We start from the raw sequence: 23,191 nt of genomic DNA, 5'->3' as shown, positions 1-23,191 counted from the left end.
TTTGCCAAGAGAGATTGTTAATCTTACAAAGGGGCAGCGTTGAATATTAAAAAAAACAACACCAAAACAAACAAAAAAACAATGGCTTTACTCACTGTTCTGACACTCTCACCTGGTTAGCTGAGTGGCAGTAGACTTTGAAACTGCCCTGCCTTTCCTGTGTTTACATAGCAAACACAGAGGGAAACTGGGTCGAGCTTCTTTCTCCCAGGGGACTCAGCCTCTGCTGCTAAAAGGAGAGAAGGGAGGGGCCGGGGCCGGGCTGCACCGTCCCCGGACGTGAGTGCCCGGGAGAGGAGCGAGTGAGTGGAGAGAGCCGAGGAGAGCAGGCGGCTCAGCAGGTAAGGAGCTGTCGCCCACCGGCTTCCTCCATAGGCCAGCGAGCTGCGGAGGAGAAAGGGGCATTTCAGGGCCCCTGCAGCGTGCCCATGACCTGGTCGCCCCTCCTTCCCCGGATCAGTGAGAACAAGGGGAAGGGCTGCCACTTCCTGTCCCTAGAGATTCAGGGCATTGATCATTTGAGGCTGGGAATGCGCAGGTGTGGAAGCTGGGTAGAGGGGACTCAGCTGATTTTTATCACTCATGATCTGCGGTGTATGCCAGCTCTCTAGGTTGGGGGCTGCCTCTCCTCCCCCTCCAAACCCCCCCATGGATGGAAAGCACCGGGCACATCTTGGATGCCACTGCATAGCACAAGACTTAACAACAGGTTTTCCTCTCTCAGTCAGAAATCCTTTGGGGTTTCAGTGGGTTAGGTTTTGCACGCTCTCCTTGGGCAGGAATGCGGTGGGTGTTTAAATGTGTGACAGGCGGGAGGTTAGAAATGTGAACAAAGTGATGTGGTGGTGTGTTTTACATTGAGCAGATCTTGTTGGTGGAGAATGTGAGTGCTTGAGTATCAGTTAGGGACCCATCCTCCCAACCCTTTTCTTGTTCAGACCCTCCTGTGAGTAACACTAGTAACTAACACGAGAAAGGGATACAGGGTGAGTGAGGTAATATCTTTCATTGCATGCCAGCTTCTGTTGGAGGAGAGAGACAAGCTTTGGAGCTACACAGAGCTCTTCTACCTCTAAGCTTGTCTCTCTCCCCATCAGAAGTTGGTTCAATAAAAGATATGACCTCATCCACCTTGACTCTCTAATATCTGGGGCGCAACAACAACACTGTCTACATGAGAAAGGGACAGCATTGCAGACCCCTTAATGTTTGTGGTGAGTCTCTGGTAATGGAGAGGTATTTCGGGGACAGTAACATCTAAGGGTGTTTTCATTAGAATAAAGGAGGAATAGAAGCACAAAGAAGGGAAAAGGTTGTGCTTAGATGTACAAACAAGGGCACCGATCCGGCAAAGATTTACATATGAGCTTAACTTTACTCATTGATGTCGGTGGGGTTACTCGCGGTATGTAAAGTTAAGTATGTGCAGCATCAGAGCTTAATTAATTGAACTGTGTATCTTCCATCCAACAATATCACTCTAGACAAAAAGTCAGAGGGGAGACACGTGATTGTGGCCCGGGTCCGTTAGTGGTGATGTTCTTGGCATTTACAGGCTCTGCAGTGTGAGGCTGACCTTGACAGCTTTAATTATGTTGTGCTGCTGCGTCTATTTCCTATGGCACTTTTACTATAATTCTTTGTTTTCAGGCACTTAGAACCTTCTGGAAAAAAAATACCACTTCACATGTCTCCTCCCAAAGGTGAGATTTGTTTTTGTTCTGATTTTTTTTTTTTGGTACCGTTTGGGAAAATCCTTGTTTATTATTTGTATTACAATAACATGGACAGGCCTCAAATGAAATCAGGACCCCATTGTGCTAGGCACTGTACAGGTATATAGTAAGAGTCTCTACTCTGAACAGCTCACAGTCTAAGGCCTGGTCCACACTACCCCCCCACTTCGGACTAAGGTACGCAAATTCAGCTACGTTAATAACGTAGCTGAATTCGAAGTACCTTAGTACGAACTTACCGCGGGTCCAGACGCGGCAGGAAGGCTCCCCGGTCGATGCCGCATACTCCTCTCACTGAGCTGGAGTACCGGCGTCGACAGCGAGCACTTCCGGGATCGATCCCAGAACATTGATTGCCTGCCGTCGGACCCAGAGGTAAGTGTAGACGTACCCTTAAGAAGCTTGACAGACAGGATGGGAGGGACAATGGAGGCACATACAGCTCATGTGACTTCATGCACCAGATTGGTGGCAGGAGTAGAACTCATTTCTTCTGAGTGCTGTCCAGTGTCCCATCACCCTTATTATGGGAATCATTACCACCCCATTTGCGCATGCTATCTATATACAAATTCCCCTCTCCAGAAGAGCACTGCAGCATATGATTAATTCTAAGTGTGTGGATAGTCCCATTGAAGTAGATGGGACTGGTATAGTGCTTTGCTAGTGTGGGGCCCCAATTTTAATGCCTGTACCATCTATAGTAAAAGTAAATGCACTAGTCATGTTATTGCTACTGGAGGACCTAACCATTTGATAATAACCATCTGAAATAAACATCTCAACCATAATCCTGTATTAATTTAGCTTTTTCCTAAATCAGGCATGTACTAGAGATAAAGATTTATTTCAGAGGATGCTGTACTGCATCATCTCTTGCAGTTACAGGCAACACAGATCATTGTCCCTTGATATGAGGAACTTTGCTCCCTGTGAATGTAGACACCCTCTTCGCACCCAAAGACAGAGTAAATATTTGCATGTTTGTTTGTTTTTTAAATTGAAAAATCCAGGCATGTCTTGTCCCCCGTACTCCCGCCCCCTCACACCTCCGTGCACACATGCTTTTGGTAAAGAGTAAAATAAATAGCTGATTATATTCTCATGGGGGAAAAATACTCTAGTATGATAGTTGCCTGAACTATTTATTGTAAATAAATTATCCAGTGAATCTAGGTCATTTAGCAGTACACATATTCTTCATGAACCTATCCTGATTTCTATAAATATATTTGCCAAACGACTCAGAAGAACAATTTTTCAGTTTATGGGTTGTTTACGAATTGTTCCCTTTGACTATTTGCAGTTATATTTGTGCTGTATGATTGACAACCAGCATCATCTGATACTGTTTCTGTACCATGATTGGATGAGAGAAAACTTTTAAATTGGAGAATAACGAACAGTAAACATTCTTCTCTGAGCACAAATAGCAGCGTTCATGTGTAAATACAGGTATTCATACAAACTATTGCTCAAACATGCATGAGAACAAAATACCTCAAGAAACTTTCCAAAGGTATTCATGAATAGCAAATTAAAAGGTAAACACATTTTTACTGAGTATTGTTGAATCAAAAGGCTACACTTCACTGAAATTAATGTATGCTAACACTGCATTGCAGTCATCATCCAATTCTAACTTGTAGCATTCAAATGTATTCCGTACCGAGAAAAGTTTACAACCAAGTGGAAAATATGTGTCTGTGTCATGCTGGTTGTCTAAAGATTAACGTTGAATGATCCAATTTGGATACTCAAATTCATTGCTGCCCTTTAAAATAACTATGAACCAGCCAACCCCTAAAGCTAATCATGTAAAAGAGATTTCCATAAGCAGGTAACAGCAGAGAGTGAAAAGAAGAATCAAACTATGACACAGAATAGGTATTTCTACTTTTATGGGACCTATTCTGAAAAGATGTTTATAGTAAAGGAGCTAGTTGTCATGCTTATATGGCGAACAGTGCTTTCGACCTTTTTAGTCCTTCTCAAGTGGACCTTTAAGTGACAGGCTGGGCTTGCCGCACCTCAAACTGGATGGAATTGGTGGTTCATCCATTCTGGGACTGCGTCTCTGGGTGTCAGCTCCCTATTTTCCAAACTGTGGTAACGCAACAGGCCCAACTGCATTTGGCTCCTGTAAACCCTTTCACTCCAGGGACATGCGATGGTTTAGTGTTCCCATTGAGCTCTCTTCTCAGCTTTGGCAAAACAGCTCTGTCACCAGGATTGGGGCTGTGGAGTTGCCTCATCATGCTGTAATTAAACCTGCTGGTTGAGTCTGAGTGTTGGGATGCTCCTTTTCTGGGCCATTTTGTTGCCTTTCTCTTTGGTTCCCCTAACAAGCCCTTTGGATATAACTCCATAGCAAGTAACCCATCATAAACAAACACAGAAGCATGCACTTTATTCACAAACTATAACACAGATGTTTCCCAGCTTGTCACACCTGGCAGCTGCAAAGCTGACAGAGAAAATGTAACTTACTTCACAAGTGGCAATTTCAGAATATTGCAGTAGGACACCTATGTAAGACGCAAGTTGGCATCTATCCAGTGTGCCAAAGGATTTCTCCATGAATGTCATGCCCTTTAGACTGTGCTTTCTGAGTGTAAGGCCAGTGAATTTCTTTCTACTCCAAGCTCTGAGCTGCATAAAGTGTGTGTGTGTATGTGAGTGGGGGGGAGGGGGGGGGAAATCAAGTTCCCTGTATCATTTCATTCTGTTAACATGCTTTAAAATGTAATAGAATGTCACTTCAAAAATTATCTTTAACAAGCTAGTGGTGCAATGTTAATTGTTGGCATTACAAGGTCAATACAGTTCTATTAAGGATCTTATACCGTATCCTTTACCACGGTATCTAAATGATTTTTATCACTCATGATCTGCTTTTTATGCCAGCTCTCTAGGTTGGGGGCTGCTTGCTTTGTCTTTTCAGGTGCAGAGAATGTGATGGGCAGAGAGAGGGGATGTTTTGAGGTATTTGCCCCTGCTTTTTATAATTTGAGTCCCCCTCTTGAAAAATATTTCTAGCTGGGAGCAAGGTGATAGGCAGTCTGTGTGGAAGGTCATTCCATTCTGTTTCTTTGCTAAGATGTACCATATATACTCGATCATAAGCCGGTTCGTTTATAAGCCGACCCCCCCAAGATGGATAAGTAAAAATGGAAATTTTTTATGACCCATTCATAAGCAGATTCAGGCAAACTTTGGCTCCCGAGCCATCAGGATAAGCCGCTGGCGGGCCGAGACGCAGGCACGGAGGTAAACCTAAGTAAACAAAGTGACCCAGCCTGCCAGTGGCTTACCCTGACGGGCCGGGACAGCAACTGGTAGAGAAATTTGGGGGAGGGGGGGAGAAGCTGGGGGTCAGGGGAGTAACCCCTGTGACCACCCCTGACATGACCCCACCCCTAGCCTGGGACCCCCACACTCTCCCCATCCCATCCCTTTCCACCTTATCTGGGGAGGGCCAGTGGAGGATGTCTCTGGCCTGGCTGGAACTGCTCTGGCAGGCTGGGTGGCACAGCCGCAGCCTGCTCCGACGGGCCAGACCGGGTGGCGCGGCTGCAGCATGTTTCAGCTGTGTGGGCCGGGTGGTATGGCCGCAGCGTGCTCCGGTGGGCGGGGTGGGCGGCGCGACCGAAGCCTGCTAGCCCCGGAGCTGCTTCGGAGGCTGGGGAGAGAGCAATGTGGCCAGAAGTGAAGACACTCTGGCCCCGCCTCTTCCCTTCTGGCTCTGCTGGCTGTGCTGCCTCTCCTTGCCCCCTTTGTTGGGGGGGAGGGGCTGTGTCCCACCTCTCCCTCTCTATACCTGTTCATAAGCAACCCCCTTCTCTGATGCTTCCATTTTTTACTAAAAAAAATTTGGCTTATGAACGAGTATATACGGTAGATTTTTTTGTTCCTACCCCCTTTCCTACCAAAGAACGATCACTTAGCAGGTAGTGGTCCATCAGCCTTGTTTACATTTGGCGGAGGCGTCATCTTGCTCTTTGTCTCTGAGGAACTGGTTTGGCAACCCCCGGATTTATGTGGAAAACATACTTTTGATCATGATCTCAGCTTTATGTTTATAACTTCGCATATAACACATATGTGCATTTTACTATGCTATTATCGATCAGCAAATTATGAGTTTTTAAATGACACCCCGCAAGGTGCACCTTGGACAAACATTATTACAATAGCATGTAGGGTGTGAACATAGGTATATATTCTGTCACATATTTAATGACTTGGATACCAGGCTGGTTGCATTGGTAGATGGTCTCCTCCTTGCTATGTATGAAGAGGCAGTGTCAGAGCTGACATTATTCAATCTATCAGCGCCTTCAGTACTGTTGATTGCAAGGTGGTGTTGAACAGACCTCTGGACCACAGTAGGAACGGAGGAGGCTATTTTTTTGGGTTACTCCATTCTTGATGATCATTCACAACTAATTTTTGAGGACAAGTTTTCCTCCTCACTGACGGTGTTCGTATAAGGGGTTCCACAGGGTTCTGTCTTGTGTTCCCTGTGGAACGTGTACATGGGATCTTTAGGAGGGTTAGTAAGGAGACATGAGTCTTCAGTATATTGGTGATACGCAGATGTCTATCACCATTCTGTCCAACCAGGCAAAGCTGTGTTTTCCCAGAATTTTGGTAAGACTTGGGTATACATGAGGGCTAATCTGGGAAGACTCAATCTGGATAAAACTAAGGTAATGTTGACTGGGGAAGCAGCTACAAGACATGGCCAGGATTATCTCAGTCTCTTAGACCATGGTATGTATCTGTCCTCCTTTTGTTTGTGTTCACAAAAATCTAGGGATATGGTTAGATTTCCAGCTACTCTTAGGTGGCAGCAGTGGTCAGGATGATACTCATCCTCATGTGATTCTAGCCAGGAGGTTGTAAATTTTGTTGCTGGATGCAAGCCTCAGTGCTACTGGTCATGTTTTTGTCCCCTTGAGGTTAGACATCGGCTGTGAGCTCCACATGAGGCTATGCCTGTTCAAGACCATTGTGAACTGAAGCAGATATTGAATTTGGCAGTCCACTGATTGTATTATCTCTTGCCATGATCTTCCCTGACTGCCTGGTAGTCTCCTGGTGAAGTTTAAGATCTTGTTCTATGGGTCAAAACCAATCAAGTGTTTATAACCCATCTGTTTGAGTAACCATCTTCCACCATGCAGTACTGCTGCAGCTGTGATCAGCGGAGATGTTGGAGCTTATAAGAAGGGGGCTGCTGGTGGGTCTTTCTCAACTTTGGACCCCTCATCTTTGGGACTCTCTCCCTGACTCCTGTCTAAAATAGTCCAAATCCCTTGACGTTCAGGGCACTCTGAAATGCCTGTCTATGATCCCAACTTTTGGGTGAGTGGGGAAAAATTGTGAGGTGGTAATGGTGAGTTCTTTATTTATTTTCTTTGATTGTTGGCAAGGGAGTGACTTGAAATTGCTGGATTTGTAATTTTGTAAACTTTTTAAAAACTGGAGTCTTAAATATTTGTAAAGAGCACCCAAAGCTCATACGTTAAAGAAATTACAGTTTCTCTCCTTTTGTTTTCTGCTGGAGATGTGTACTTGAAGTATATGGAAGTTAAAACTTCCGTAGTATGGATTAGTTGCTGATGATTCTTTTAGCAAAATGTGCAAGCCAGGTCCATGCTGCTCATGGTGGTGGTGTCATCCCTCATTTATTACAGCGTTAAGAGTTTCAAATGGCCTAATTGGGTTTCATGAGAAAATGCTTTAATTAATTAAATGTGCTGACTTGATGGTACTTCCTGTTAATAAGGCAATAATTTCAGTCTGGGATGAATAAACAAGTGCTGATGCTGTAGGCCAAAGCCTCATGTAGCACAGGAATCGGATTGTTGTTGCTGAGTTAAATGGAAGCAACCATAAGTTCTTATTAAATTGACATTTTGTGTTTAAATAATCACATTTTAAATGAGATTTTACAAGTACAAAACCCAAAAATAAGCTGAAAACTTTGGAAAAATCTCACTCTACATCTACTGCTTCCTCTTCTTCCACTAATGTTTTAAACCTTAATAAAACTTTGCACACTACAATTGGATCTTATTGTTGCAGGAGCAATTGTTAATTCATTTAAGATACTCCAAACATAGACATTTGACAACCTGACTTTTTAAAAAATATATACATTAACCTGATTCTGTATATGGCAAATGGAGTGCAATATATGCATATCTTCTGAGATATGCTGTTTATATACTTGTTCACTTGAGATTAATCCAACTGACACTGGATGTCACCATTGTATCACAGAAACAACTGCAAGCAGGTTGGGACCTCATTCTTGGTGTGTAAAGCCAATTTCCCTTGCTTTAGAAAAAAGTATTTTGATTTGTGACTCTCCCACTGCCATGAAAAAACTCATATTGTGGAATGCTATAACATTGTGTCCAGTCTTGCCACTTATTCAAAGTGAGCTGTTGTCTTTCAGTGTGAGTAGTCCCACTGATTTCAATGGAACTGACTCTGCCACTCTTACATTGCATAGTCTTGGTGAAATCAATGCAACTACTTGTGGAGTACAGTGTTACTCAGTCTGAGTAAGATGGCAGAGACAGGAACTCATATAACATTGGATATGACCAGTTTTTGGGTGTGGAATGAAGTGACAGGTGGAACAATATTTTGAATAAGCAAATACTTAAACTGAAATTATTTGGATTGACAATAAAAAAATCACTGATATGTGTTATGCTGCAGCACATTTGAACGTACATTCAGTTGCAATAATTGGATGGGGACTAGGGTGACCAGATGAGAAGAAGAAAATATCAGGACACATCGGGGGAGGAGTCGCCGGCGGAGGGAAAAAAAAAAGCGGAGTGCAAAATATCGGGACGCGGGACAAACGCCTAAATATCGGGACGGTCCCGATTATATCGGGACATCTGGTCACCCTATAGGGGACTTCCTTAAGTCAATTGGGGGGTGGGGAAGTAACACATCTTGAAGACTTGAGAGGTCCTTTAAAATATGGAAATTATGCACGAGGTCATATTTGCAGCTGTCTTCTTAAAGGCATTTAACTGTATAATATGAACCTTACTGTATATGTTATTAATGATGCAATGGACGTGTAGCTGCATGTACAAAATTAAGTTCATTCTCTATGGATATTTGTATAAATAAAAGACAAAATCCATTTCTGTCCCAACTATACAGAGCAGTGAAGTGCGCACATAATGACTACTGCAGTGAGGCTCTCAGAACATGTAACAAGAGAGGACCAAGGGATGGAAGGAAACTATGTCCTTTATGGATCTTCTTGTGCCCAAATCACTGAAGAAACAGAATACATAAAAAAGGTACAATTTTTTCATTATTCTTATTGTGCTGTCTTGTCCTCTGATCCGGCAGAGAACAATGAATACATCCCATTGCAAGTAAGAAAATAAAAAATCGGAATCCTTCTACACTGTCTAAATTTTCCAAGCTAAACAAGTGTGTGTTGACTTACTGGGGAAATTCACAGTTCACTGTCCCTTAAACTCTTTCTGGTCTAATACCATTCTAATGGAGTCTAACACACAACCTCAAGGAACATTGATTAGTTTGAGACAAGGATTTAATTGGGGTATGCACAACTGTCTTTATAATGAGTCATATGAGGGAGCAGACCAAATGCTTGTCCGAATGTCACTCTGAGAATTTTGTATCAAAATTCCCAAGCATCCCATGATCCTAAGTCATATTCATGATGCAATATCTGAGGAAGGGATGAATTTTTGAAACATGTGCGAGACTTATAGCATATGCCCTCTTTTGGGTCAATGAAAAGTATGTTGATCCTGACACTAAAATAAATAGTTAAGTTCCATGCATCCATTTCTGCATCAGAGATCTCTTGGACAATGTGGTTTGGCTTGTTGTGGACAGATGTTTTATTTCTAGTATCCAAGCAAAAGAGCACAATGGTGATCGTTCCCAAAGGCAACGTTTCTGCATTGCTGCTGACCTAAGGAGAACGTCCTGGAATAACTAACCTGGCAGATTGACAAGAAAAAATCATCTTTCTTTTTGTGACCTATTTCTAATCTTTTCCCTGCAGATCAGATCCACACTAGCAAAGATTCAAAATCAGGTATGCAAAGAAGCAGCAAACCATAAAATTGCAAATGACAAATCAAATGCATAGGCTTCCCTTCCCCTGCAGCTCCCAGTCCCAACCCTCCCTGCACAATCGCTCACCATCTCCCGTCTAGCTCCCAGTACCGCTCCCCACTTTCATCCCCAGTCACAGTTGCTCTGTTCACACTCTAAACTCCTTCAGTCTGTCTCGAGAGCATGCTCAATCACTCTGTGGGGATGGCACATACACAGCCTTGTCAGCGCTAGGAGGAGCTGGAGCGTGCTCAGTGAGGATGGAATTTTGGAGATTTTAGCAAGGTCTAAGACAGGGGTAGGCAACCTATGGCGCACGTGCCGAAGGCGGCACGTGAGCTGATTTTCAGTGGCACTCACACTGCCCAGGCCCTGGCCACCAGTCTGGGGGGCTCTGCATTTTAATTTAATTTTAAATGAAGCTTCTTAAACATTTTAAAAACCTTATTTACTTAACATACAACAATAGTTTAGTTATATATTATAGACTTATAGAAAGAGACCTTCTAAAAACGTTAAAATGTATTACTGGCACGCGAAACCTTAAATTTGAGTGAATAAATGAAGACTCGGCACACCACTTCTGAAAGGTTGCCGACCCCTGGTCTAAGATCTCTACAGAGCATGTGAAAACGGTGATTATTCAAAGGCTTAGAGCTTGACCAAACTTTGGTGGATATTAAGAAGAATATCAAAAGGCACAGGACTGATACAAAGGCCACCCTCTAGTCTATGCTCCAAAGCAGGGACTTTCTCTAGCATCATTCTGAAATGGCTGAACCATTTTGGCAGAAACATTCCAAAAATACTCATCCTGAAGGAGACACCTGGCATGAAAAATGTTAGCCCAAATGGATAAAGTCTGGCAAATGTAAGCAACTAAAAGAGGGTCTTATAATGGGAAGTGTCAGGCAACCTTCATAATAGGCGTTGCTGCTAGTCCCAATACTATAATACGCCATATGCTGCAATATTCTAAATGTTAATTAACCTCATGTACGAAGTAACACTCTGGAGAACCAAAAGCAGTTATTTATTGGTAATGATGTGCTAATGCTTTCAAATGTAAAACCCTGGAGAGCTGCACAAATAGAACACTGTTTGATTTAATATTGAAGGTGGGCAATTAGTCAGTACCTGGAAACTGTGGTGACTGGTGCTTTGTAATTACTCTAGACCATGATCCTGCAATGAGCGCCATGCAGGCCTGGGTACCTGGAGCTCATTGCAGGTGGGGGCCTGAGATAGGAAGGTAGACGAGGGCAGGGTTACCTTCATGAACCCAGTCTGCTAAAGTTGTCGTTTATCAATTATTTTTATGTTTGTTCATTTTCAGCAGCCTTTCCGAGTGCCCAGAAATGAGTTGGAGGGTGAGAAGGACACGCTTAACTCCAGCTACAATCTAACCCTGGAAAAGCTGAAAGAGACTGACCAGCAGCTCTTGCTTGTGAACAGGGAGAATGAAATACTAAAGATCAAGGTGCATTCCATTTTAACAGTCTCTAATGCATATTTCAGCTTGTCAGCTGAAGAGAAGATCCAGTTTTACCTGGATTAAAGTTCCATCCCAGCAGTGGCAGGAAAGCAATCGTTCATCATGGCATTGCCCTCTCTATGAAGTGCAATAACCCTGCAGAGTCTCATCAGATTTTCTTATTAGGATGAAATAGATTTTTAACTAGCTGATGGTGGAATTCATACTGAAGCTGTTGTTGGGAACTACAGCTTGTTGGGCTGTGCTCTGGGTTTGGATTTTCTTGCAGTGGCTCCTGGCATGAAGTCTGCTCAGCCAGTGGTCTAGAGCAGGTGTGCTTGTAACCAGTCAGAAATGTATCAGTCATTTTAAACCCTCAACCTTCATCTCTGGTCAGGAGGGGCTGTTGTATCACACAGAAAATTTGCATCCTTTATTCAAAAATTAGAATTTAAATTTTATTTGCCATATATTTTTATGGGTTTGTAGGGTTTTTTTTCCCTGCAAGAATTGGTGCTAACAGTTGTTCAAACAGGATAGCAACTGCATCATTTTTGTGCTACCCGATTTCCACACCAAACTTTTAAAGTGTGACATACGTTATTAATCCTATTGCAATGACCTTTTCCAGCTGGATGCGACAAGAGAAGCAGGTGCACAGTCTCTAAGACATGCCTCGAAAAGTCTATATGAGAATTACTGCAGTCGGTCTGAAGAACTTAAGAAAAAGCACGAAGATGATAAACAGCTGATGCAGGTACAGCACTCTCCTGTGTGTGGAAAAGGCAAACATTGGAGCATGCTGGGATACAAGTGTTCCTCCTGTCCAATATGCTGGCAACTCCATATGTCAACATAATAAATCAGTACCTTGGCTGTATAAATAGAGACCTAACTCTTTAAAAACACGACTCTGTGGGTCCAACTGATGGTTCCTTAAAGGGGCCTGATTTTCAGAGGATGCTCAGCACATTCTGAAAACCAGGTCCCTTTCAGGTGGACACCCAATGTGGAGGGATCCAAAATAACTAGTCACTCTTGAAAATGTAGGTCAGGGCTTCTAATGCAGACTTCCATTGTCTTATAGGCTTAACTTTAACTACAGTACAATATAAAAATGGAAAGCTTAAAACAAAACACTTGTTCTGTTTTCCCTGTGTCCAGTCTCAGATTTGATGGGTACAGTGCTCAAAATAAGGCAGGAATAAAGGGGTAGAATTTGCCCTATTCTCTCACTGCTCACTGTTGGGGGGGGGAAATAGCATGGATCTTTCTTGACTACAGGTGGTCAGGATTTTCACAAGGGCCTACCGGTGGTCAGTTGTGGGACTGGCAACATACTGAAGAATAGCAGCAAAATGGTTTTGCTGAAAATGGAAATCATCTTCATTCATTGGTTTGTTCTTTTTTTTTTTGTCCCTTCAATTTTCTCTAACCACAGGCCTGCAAACTTGAGCAAGAGCAAAAATTGAAACAAAATCTAGAAAATGTCAATTGTGTAACTGAAAGACTCGAAGAAAAGTACAGCCGGATTGCAGACATGGAGAAACGAGTGCAACGAATGGAAGAGGTATGCTCATAGGGCCCAGTCATGCAGTTCCTGGATAGGCAATAGGAGACTTCCCTATGCAAGGATCACGGCCACTGTCTCTGAGGCCATTATGTGGCTTTTGTTAGTATCTGTTGCACAATACTGAGGCCTGACCTTGCGGGCTGTTAGCCATGTGGCCAGTCCTTGCTCACTTGCATATTCTTCTTGATCTGGAATAGGTGCTATGAGTAAAGGTGTCAAGCTCTGTGGAACTACAGTAAATATCAATTTCAATTGTATTAGCTCCTACCTCTTAAGTAATAGAACTAGAGTGTAAAGGGTATCCTAAGCACTCTTTATTGTCAGTCTCATGTTGCAATCTAATTATAAAGAAGAGTTCTATTTCTTTAAAAAGTTTTTAGGCCAGATCCTCAACTGGTATAAAAGTCCCCTTGATTTCAATGAGGCTATCTCAGTTTACATCAGCTGAGCATCAGGCCCTTGAAATGTAATTTGTAAATGAAACGAGGGGTCAGGTTTCTTTTTCTTTCAGTTATTTAAAAACTAGATTTTTAAATCCGTTAACTTACTTAACCTAAGTGCCATAAATTCTAATTTACAAGACTTGAAATGTCCTGGTTTCCAAGAGGATACACCTTCAACTCCTACTCTTGCATTGTCAAAGTATAGTGTATTGCAATATGCTATTAATCTCCTCCCCTTTGTAGTGAATTTCTTTCCAAAATCCTTCCCAAGTTCTCAGCTGATTCAGAAGCAGTGAGTGTTTATAGAGAACAACTTTCCACTTGTAGTAAATAATCGTGAGCCAGTGAAAGGTATTGCAATGAACATATCACATAAAATTTAACTTTCACCATCTGTTCTGGAGTCATTAAGAATGCAGCAAGATTACACATCACTAATACAGTTCTGCCAAAAAGTCAGATTAAAAGCATTTAAATGCAATGTGCTTTCAGGACATTTTTGTCACTTGTCGTGCCAAGCTGTGGTATGCTCCTGCCACAACTAAGCTGCAGCCTGTGATGGGGAAGTAGAAGAGTTCGGTAACTGGGAGTTCCCCCAGCAATGATGAGTGACTAGAGATAATTGGGTGGGGGAAGCTCATTCTGCAGTGGGTGCTGCAATGTCATTTAATAGGGGCAGCATGTGCACTCTCCCACCCCCATGCTGGATCAGCTCCAGTACCTCACCAGTACAGGAGCTGGGAGGTGGGCCATGTCTCCACCCTAACCCCATTCATCACTCCAGTGGTGCTAGATTCTCTCCCTGTTCTTGTGGTTAGGTTCAGGAGGACTGGAAATGTGGTTGGCTTATGCTCCTGCAGCCAAGTGGAGGGATAGTTCCTTGTGCCCTCTCCTCACTTTCCCTGATCCCTATCTTTTTGCACACCTGAGTAGAGTCAGCCACAATAACTCATCTTCTGATATTTTTAATACACCTCTGAACATCTTTCTCCCGGAGTATATTGTCCCTTACTGTGTTCCTCTGAAGCATTTCTCAGTGGTGTTCCCAAGCCCTTCCCTCTGGTACACCCAGGCAATACTCATGCACATCAATAGGTTTCTTACACCATGACCTTTCTTACCTCACTCCAGTTTCTTACCCCATGCACTGAAACTTTCAGAGGTGCCTCCTATACCTCACATCTGACTGGCCAGGCTGATAGCAGATGCGGTTTAGCACTGTGTAGTTTGGCATTACAAATCTGCACACAATCTGTTGCACTGTGGAGCTGGCTGAAGAAAGGTGCTGTGGGTAGAACACACAAAGCTTCATTTTCATGGCTACATGCACCACAGCTAGGATCTCTTCCAGCCAGCTCCATAGACAGACAAGGTTTATATGTTGATGTGTTTGACTCATATCTCTTGCTCCTAAAATTCTTTGCCGTATTGAAGTCAGTTGTAAAACTCTTTTTGACTTCATTAGGGTCAGGATTTCACCCTGACAGGCTAAGAAGATACATCATGGGGTGGCTGTATGTATTAATGTACTCTTTAAATTTACAACTAGGAATTATTGTACTTTGGTAACTGACATCTGACTATTTAGTGACCTACATTTGTCACTTAAGAAGAAGTTTTCTAGTTGGATCAATTTTAATCTCTTGACCCTCAGATCCATCTTTGCAATGCAAAGTACCACTGCCCTTTTGGTATAGTTCCTGGAGCAGAAAGTGAATTGAACACATATCAGTCAAAAAGCTAATCTTCCTTACTGACAGGCTTTCCTTTAAAAAAAAATTTCTAATTGAAATAATCATTTTTTCCACTGTAAATCAATACACAGCTGCTCCCTGGTAACCCTGCCTTTTCTGACCCAATTCAGAATGATGACAGATGCTTTTGGACCTTGCAAGGGGATGAGGGTATATCTGTAGGTAAATTTCCAGCTGGTTACACCTGACGCATCTCTGGTGGTTTTGTATGTTTTCAGATAGTGATTGAAAAATTAGTTAATCACTTTACATACGTTTTGTATGTGCACATTATTACTTCTTCATTTTTCCCTAGGAAAAGAAAACATTAATAGAAAAAAAGCAGTCGTTTGAAGAGAAGCTTCTATCAAACTCTGAAGATACTAAGAGGTGAGCAAATAGCATATGAAGAAATGCTTTTTCTGTTCTGTAGGATTATTTCAAGTGAAATACCTAACAATAACTTGGCTAAGTTCTCCCAAGTAGTGGATATATACATGGTGTTAGGCCTAACGCCTTCACTGTCTTTACTTTTTAAAGAAGAATATAATTTCTCCTGTGACATGTCCAGTAGGGTTTCCAGACCTGGGTTTATTTAGAGAATAAGTAATTGTTCTCTACTACTCTGACATGTGAAGGCATGCGCTCAAATCTTGCTGTCTTTACTCTGGGAAAACTCTTGGTTCAATTAACAGGAATTCTGAGTAAAGACTAATTACGGATTGCAGGATTTGGCCTGCAGAGAGGAAACCATTCTACCCACTTCAACCCCACCCTGTTAACCAGAATTAATATCTTAATGGCTTTTGGGGCCTCTTCCAAAGAATACATTTTAATAATTTCTATCTTCTGTTCAGTTCAATTTCCTCTAAAGCCCACCTCCCTCCCTAGACTTCAGAGCCTGGTCTCCCGCCCAAGCCACAACTTCAAAGCACTTTCAACGTAGCTAGCAGAAGCCCTACAAGCCCAAGTTTGTCAACCTGGGCTGGGAGGCTTACTGCCACAGGCTATGTAGATGTTCCCAAGTTACTATGCAGTACACTATTACTTTGGCAGTATGTGCCATGATGAACTGTTGAAGAATTGCTCCAATATATTATACCTAAACTTTATTCTTCCAGTATGAAGTATGAGTGGTGCTGTTTTTCTTATAATTGAATATAGTTGTTAAAGATAATGTAAGAAATAAACTACAATTGTTCCTTCTTTTATGTCAGACTATGCTTATTACCCATGAATTAAATTAGTTCACATACAGCTGATATGAGTCAAGGCCGATACAATGACTTGGAATTCCATGTGGAATGCAAATTATTGGATCTGGTCACTAAAGGAATCTTAATGCCTGTATTTATAATTCATATATTAATACAACTTTGGCCAAACCCAAAAGGTTGGTGCTCAGATTGCTAGTTGGTATATTCTTAGTTCAGAAAGCATATGTCAGGCCACTCATTAGATCTTTTGGGAATAATATATCCCCTTAATATCCACTGAAAAAGTTATTGGTAATCTGTCTTTTCCCCACCAGCTGTCTTGATCTTCAAGTGGAGATTTTCACGGTACAAGAACAGATTTCTCACTTGCAGCATGTGATCCAGACCCAGCATCAAAGCCTACGCAGTGTGATACAAGAGGTCAGGTTAACCAAGCACGTTTAGTGTATGGGGAACAAAAATTAGAGACTTGTTTTAGTGCTTCCTTCACTTTGTGAAGTTTATTATTGATGATGTGATGATCTCCATCACAGGACATGCAAAAACAGTTAGAAATAGATGTTATGTACTATTTTATATATAATTTAAAAGAAAAGAAAGCGGCAACACTTTAAAAAATGGGGGTGATTCTAACCTCCCAGAGTGACAGTGATTGAAATAGAATGTTGCAAGGAAGGAAGAAAGGAAGGTTTTTGTGTCCTGCAAGTGGGATGGAAGGACTGAGGTAGCTGCCCAAGGAGCATAGGAGAACAGGCCCATACCGTAGGGCTACATCAGGAAATACTGAGTCCCCAGCCAATTTAAGGTACATTGGGAATATCCCTAAAATGTGGCAGAGCATGGATACTCACTCCCCAGGAGAAGACTTAATGTAGCTTCTGAAATAGTGTTTGGTTAGCTACTACTGCAGACAGGGCCGGCTCCAGGCACCAGGCACCCAAGCTGGTGCTTGGGGCGGCACCTGGAGGGGGGCGGCGCGGCGCGGCGCTCCCGCCGCCCGGGAGAGCGGGGCCACAGCAGGGCTCGCCGCCCTGCGCTCTGGCCGCCAGAGGGGGAGAGCCGAGTCCCAGCCGGGGCTCGCCGCCCTCCCCCCAGGGCTCCGGCCGCCCTCCCCCGGCGCCCTGCCCCCGGTGCTCTGGCCGCCGGGGGGGAGAGCCGCGTCCCCCCCGGCGCCCTGCCCCCCGGGGGGGGGGGGGGGGGGCGGGCGGCCGGAGGCTTTTTCGCCTGGGGGGGCGAAAAAGCCAGAGCCAGCCCTGACTGCAGAGGCAGCAATGAATACAAGAGCTGCAAACCTCTTATGTATGTTCCACAAAATGAACCGCCTTTTTATGGGGAACATTGAGTCTATAATGATGCTTGGCTGCTGCAGTTATAGGCACTGTGTAAGACAGTCAATAAAATAAACAGGTGTCTGGAAATCTATAGGCTGTTCCTTACTAGAGACTCAAATCCTGCTTGCCTGATGCACACAAGCAGTCCTAGTGAAGTCAGAGACTAAAGCAAAAAGGATTTGGTCCCAGATAAAGCTGGCACAAAACTTGAAGCCATTTTAATATTTATTACTTGACATCCCATGTAAAGAGGGTACTAATATGAGCTACTATCACAAAGAGTATTAATTTGTGCTCAACTAAACTACCTGTACAAAATCTAATTCACATTTTGTGAATCGTCATAGGATCATCAGAGAATCGTCTCATCAGCCTTAGCTTGCTTAGGCTAAGAAAGCTGCGTGTGGGGAATAAAAGTGTGTTTGGAGACAGAGACCAAGAATAAAAAAGGCAGACGGGTTACCCTAAATGGAAGTGTGACTTCATGATCTGTTTAAAAATAAGTCATTACACTTTCTCTAGAGCATTTTTTTTTTATCATGTAGACTTCAGACTATATTGACTTTCTTGATCCTCATGCTCTGACAGCATATCCCCCTACTTAAAGTTTGGTTATTGAAAGTGTATCTAATATATTACAAGGTTTGAAAACCATTGCTAACTTTACTTTCTAACTCTTAGATTGAAGAACTGAACAACGGACTACAAAACCAAGATAAAAAAATTAAGGCTATGAAAGAAAAGATAAATATGCTTGAAGCTCAGGTAAAGGGAAAGATTGTATCATACCAAACTCTACAATTGTGAGCCTAAAACTATTTCAAATCTGCATCTTTTTGAGTCTCCTTTTTTCTTCCCCCCAAGTAGTCATCAAGAGATTTATATCATCATCTTCTGCCAACTGTATGGTACAATAAGATTCTTAAAGTATTTTTCTGATGACACAGAAGTGGGAGTGGTTGGTACAGTTGCAGGTGGGGTTTTCAAAAGCATTCGGCAAGGGTCTAACTCTGCTCCTATTGAACACAGTGGTAAGTTTGGTCAAAGTTAGATCAAAGCAGAGTGCTTTTGGAAATCTCTCACCTACATGTCCCTATGTCCCTAGAGCTATTTCTATTCAATATACAATATTGGTGAGTTTGGGGGGAAGAAAGTCAAAACTGCTAATTTCTATTTAACAGTTATTATTTGCACTATGGTAGCACCCACTGCCCGCCAGGCACTTTCCAAATATGTGCTAAGACACTGTGCCTGCCCCAAACAGCTCAACCTGAGAACACAAACAACGTATGAAGGCATAAAGGTGAGGGATGAAAGGATAATTGCTTTTTTTGTATCCACTTTCCCCAGCCAGCCTTCTGCCTAATCATAATTCCTTAGTAATTTCTTTTAGGCCACAGGCTGGAAGTGGGAGTTAGGGAGGAGAGGGACCGCGTTCTGCATTTCATAGGGACTGGAAGGAAGCAGTATGCATTTTGGGGTGGCTAGAGAGGAGGTTGTTGCAGTAATGCAGATGTGAAATGAGTGCCTGGATAAGAATTTTAGCAGTGAGGATATAATTTAGGCCCTGATCCTGCAAACACTTACCCACATGGTGAACTTTACACACCACCAATAAAGTGAAGCAATTTTGTAAATATTCTCAGCATAGGGCTTATAATATATATTTTGGGCATCATTAAAAAAGGGATAGATAATAAGACTGAAAATATCATATTGCCTCTATGTAAATCCATGGTATGTCCACATCTTGAATATTGCCTGCAGATGTGATCACCCCATCTCAAAAAAGATATATTGGAACTGGAAAAGGTTCAGAAAAAGGTAACAAAAATGATTAGGGGTATGGAATGGCTTCCGCATGAGGAGAGATTAATAAGACTGGGACTTTTCAGCTTGGAAAAGAGACGACTAAGGAGGGGATATGATTGAGATCTCTAAAATCATGACTGGTGTGAAGAAAGTAAATAAGGAAGTGTTATTTATGCGTTCTCCTAACAAAAGAACTAGGGGTCCCCAAATGAAATTAATAGGCAACAGGTTTAAAACTACAACAAAAAAGGAAGTATTTAGTCACACAATGCACAGTCAACCTGTGGAACTCTTTGCCAGAGGATGTTGTGAAGGCCAAAAAAGAACTAGATACGTTCATGAAGGATAGGTCCATCCATGGCTACTAGCCAGGATAGGCAGGGATGGTGTCCCTAGCTTCTGTTTGCCAGAAGCTGGGAATGAGCGACAGAGGATGGATCGCTTGATGATTACCTGTTCTGTTCATTCCCTCTGGGGCACCTGCCATAGGCCACTGTCAGAAGACAGGATACTGAGCTAGATGGACCTTTGGTCTGACCCAATATGGCTGTTCTTATGTTCTGATAGTCTTAAAACATGTGTGTTTGGATTTTCTAATAATGTCCCTTGCTCACTTTCAGCTTCTGAGGAAATATTACATGTTGGTATTTTGGAAAGCATTAGGCTACAGTGAAGAACTGTGCATTCTGTCAAAATAATTACCCCATATTTTCAGCATTGCATAGAAACTAGCCTCTTGCAATTCTACATAATCTTCAGTAGCAATACTGTTATTGTTTTGTGTGGTTTTTGGCAACGTTTTACAGTTTGTAACAATCTTGTGTAATGACGCATTGCAGCAATATAGTTCTTGACATCCCATTGTAAACATTAGTCTATAATTCTGGAATTTACATTGGTACAAACATTAAATATATTACAAATAAAATGCTTTTCTGCTATTCAGAATCTTAATTTCAGTCATAGCAGATCCAGTAAATTGATTCTAATTCCAGTATGTGTGGGGCATTATATATAATCCACACACACATATAAATATAATAAATACATATGCTGTGTTAATTATAACTCTAATTATATAGTTATAGACATTTTCAAAGTGACCTGTACAGGCTAATTAGTGTTCCCATCCAGCCACCGTATCCCATCCCATCCCATCCAGCCACCCATCCAGGCCATGCCTGCCCCCAAGGATCTCAGTCTAAATAATCAAGACAGACCAAAGGATAATTATTGCCATGTTTCAGACAGACCAGAGGGGGGAGACTAATGCATCATGCAAGATGTTGTCCAGGCCATCGAGGAGAATGAGGCACCACAGCAGAATACCCAAATCAAAATATTTTGGGGGCATTGTTTTTTTGATGGAAGAATATATAAGTATATAAAAAAGTTAGTGTAATCAAAACCTCATCTTTCTATTGGAAAAACAGATTTGATGGAAAGTTTTCAACCCTCAAAAATGCTTTTCAACTAACAAAAATACTCCTAAACTTCAAAAGAGCTGGGCAGGATTTTCTTACCAAGAGAGCAAAATCCAAACAGTGACAGTAATGCTGGGCACAGGAACTTGTTTCTTCATGTTTTGAGGCTCGGCCAGCATACCAAGACTTGCAAAAGTGACTGCATTGTATCCCTCAGTGCCTGTAAACTGTATTGACATTCTGGAAGACCCAAAGGGCCAAATCCTAAACTGGTGTAAACTGGAATAGCTCTATCGAAATCAATGTACTAATTGGACTTGTTTCTATTTATCTGTGTTGATTTATACAAGCTGAGGATCGCACCCACAAACAGTATCTTTGACTTCCTTAAATGCTATAATGTACTGGTGGAAATGAAATTAATTTAATGTCTCAATTTCAGAATAAAGAACTTAAATACAAGGTGGAATTCTGGTCCGGTCAACCCAAGATTAAAGTTTCAAAAGGTGTCTCAGCAATGTAAGATTCTTTTAAAGTTATTGCCATATATCTGAAATCTCTCTTCCTACACTGACTGCAAATGTTGTTAATCGTAAAAAATTGTGTCAAATGATTAATAGGTGCTATTTGTGCGTTAATGTCACATTTATTCCAAACTGCTTGAATGATTCTATTTTGGTCTTGTTAGAAATAGTCATAACGTTTTTATGCTGTAGATTCTTTATAAAGAAAGAAAACAAAAGCCTCAATGTGAGAGAGAAATTAAGTAATTGACATTCTAAATAACAGGGGTCTTAAATGTCCAATTGGCAATAAGTCCATCAATGGTGTATCCTTCTGCCTAAATCTCATGTTGCATTCTGACTTGCAAATGGGAATGGCCCTCTGTCTTGAAAGAGATGTGATGTCTGTCCTATTTATTGAGACAATGATGCAGTCAAAATCATATAACTACACCAACCAGTGAGCATCTGCACAAAATTTTGTCAGATCAACACTAAATATGAAAAGTAGCTTTTAATAATTGGTGAAGAAGATGCTGAATACTGTGATTAGTATGGGCTTAGAGGCTTGCAGTTTCACTGTAAAAACATTTTACAGTAGAGGAATGCCATCTCCATTAATGTCACTTTAACGATGTGTGTAATTACATAGGAGAGAAAATTACACATTCACCAAAACAAATGTCTGGAGGAAAAAAACATTAAGACCCTTTCAGAAAACCCTCAGGTCTTGTGTGGGATCAACTTTAATTGCATTAGAGGAAGTGAATTGTTCACCAGAGGACCAGCACTGATGGGCTCTGGAGAAGGGAGAGAGTCATTACTACAGAGGGAAGGCAGCCATGATTCAGGTCTCTGAGGAGAGACTGTAAGGGGGGAAGAATGGGAGTGGAGAAGACAGAGTGCATTTCACACCAATATCTGGGTACAGTAGAAAGTCTAGATGCCTATACTAAGTTTGTTTCATATTGGTGTGCTTCATATTCTGAGTAATCATTATCTTCTCTTTTTTTAGTTCATCCAGGATTGATGGGGTGTCCCCCTACTCATTGCTAGCTAGGCTACGGAAGCAAAATGGCTAGATGAGGCCATCAGTGGTGTCTGTTTCCAGCTTCCTCGTAAGAACCTCTGTGTCTCTCTGCTAATGACCCTCCATTCAGTCCTTTTATATATCTTGTTATAACACAGCATGCTTGGCCACCAGGAATGGCACTTGGACAGAAGAGGAGTCATTAAATGAATAAACAAATTTGGATTTAAGGCAAGAACTGAAGAGACATTGTGTTCTTTAATGGATAGTCAAATGACAGCAGCATCCTGTGGACATTGCTGATGGTGAAATAGATACCATTGTAACAGCTTCTTACATATCGAAGAGTCCATCTTCAACAAGCATTTTATGGGCCATCAGGTACATCAAACAGTAGTTAAGAGCATATTCAGGATTAACAAACCAAAATTTGCATAATTATATCCAAAAAGGATTGGTGTTTATCAAATTTTAACACAATATTGTAATGTAACTAGAACTTTTTAAAATTGAGACGTTAATTGTAAAAAGCTATTTAATAAATTATATTTAATCTTTTCAATCTTTACATGTTAGCATCTTAAATTTATCATTTCTAATCTAGAGTAAGTGTGTGTCAATGTTTTTTTTTTTTTTTTTTAAGCTATCAGAACACGATATACTAATAGGTTATTTTGGTTTTTATATAAGCATTTGGTACCGTAGCTTCCTCTAATGGTTGCACAAGTGATGACATGTGCTATGCATGTCGATTGCAGTATTTTCAGACTTTGGGA

General features: G+C 41.8%; 1 protein-coding gene across 6 annotated transcripts; it reads left to right on the top strand.

Moving 5' to 3' along the window:
- Positions 1 to 226: 226 nt before the first annotated feature.
- On the top strand, positions 227 to 22,943 carry CCDC68 (coiled-coil domain containing 68). Of its 6 annotated transcripts, XM_024197170.3 has the most exons (12): positions 227 to 341; positions 1,651 to 1,703; positions 8,937 to 9,079; positions 9,823 to 9,855; positions 11,212 to 11,355; positions 11,981 to 12,106; positions 12,791 to 12,919; positions 15,415 to 15,488; positions 16,630 to 16,735; positions 18,328 to 18,411; positions 21,325 to 21,401; positions 22,401 to 22,943. In XM_024197170.3, exons 3-12 carry the CDS (start codon positions 8,957 to 8,959, stop codon positions 22,465 to 22,467), a joined length of 963 nt encoding a protein of 320 aa, XP_024052938.2. In that variant the 5' UTR covers positions 227 to 341; positions 1,651 to 1,703; positions 8,937 to 8,956; the 3' UTR covers positions 22,468 to 22,943. The 6 variants fall into 6 exon arrangements, with proteins under 6 accessions (XP_024052938.2, XP_024052944.2, XP_024052945.2 ...); XM_024197176.3 differs by lacking the exon at positions 1,651 to 1,703; XM_024197177.3 differs by lacking the exon at positions 9,823 to 9,855.
- The last annotated feature ends 248 nt before the right edge of the window (positions 22,944 to 23,191 follow it).

The sequence above is a fragment of the Terrapene carolina genome, unplaced genomic scaffold, assembly GCF_002925995.2.
Source record: "Terrapene carolina triunguis isolate 2854851 unplaced genomic scaffold, T_m_triunguis-2.0 Scaffold69, whole genome shotgun sequence".
NCBI classification, from domain to species: domain Eukaryota; kingdom Metazoa; phylum Chordata; order Testudines; family Emydidae; genus Terrapene; species Terrapene triunguis.
This window is presented reverse-complemented; position numbering and strand designations above follow the sequence as displayed.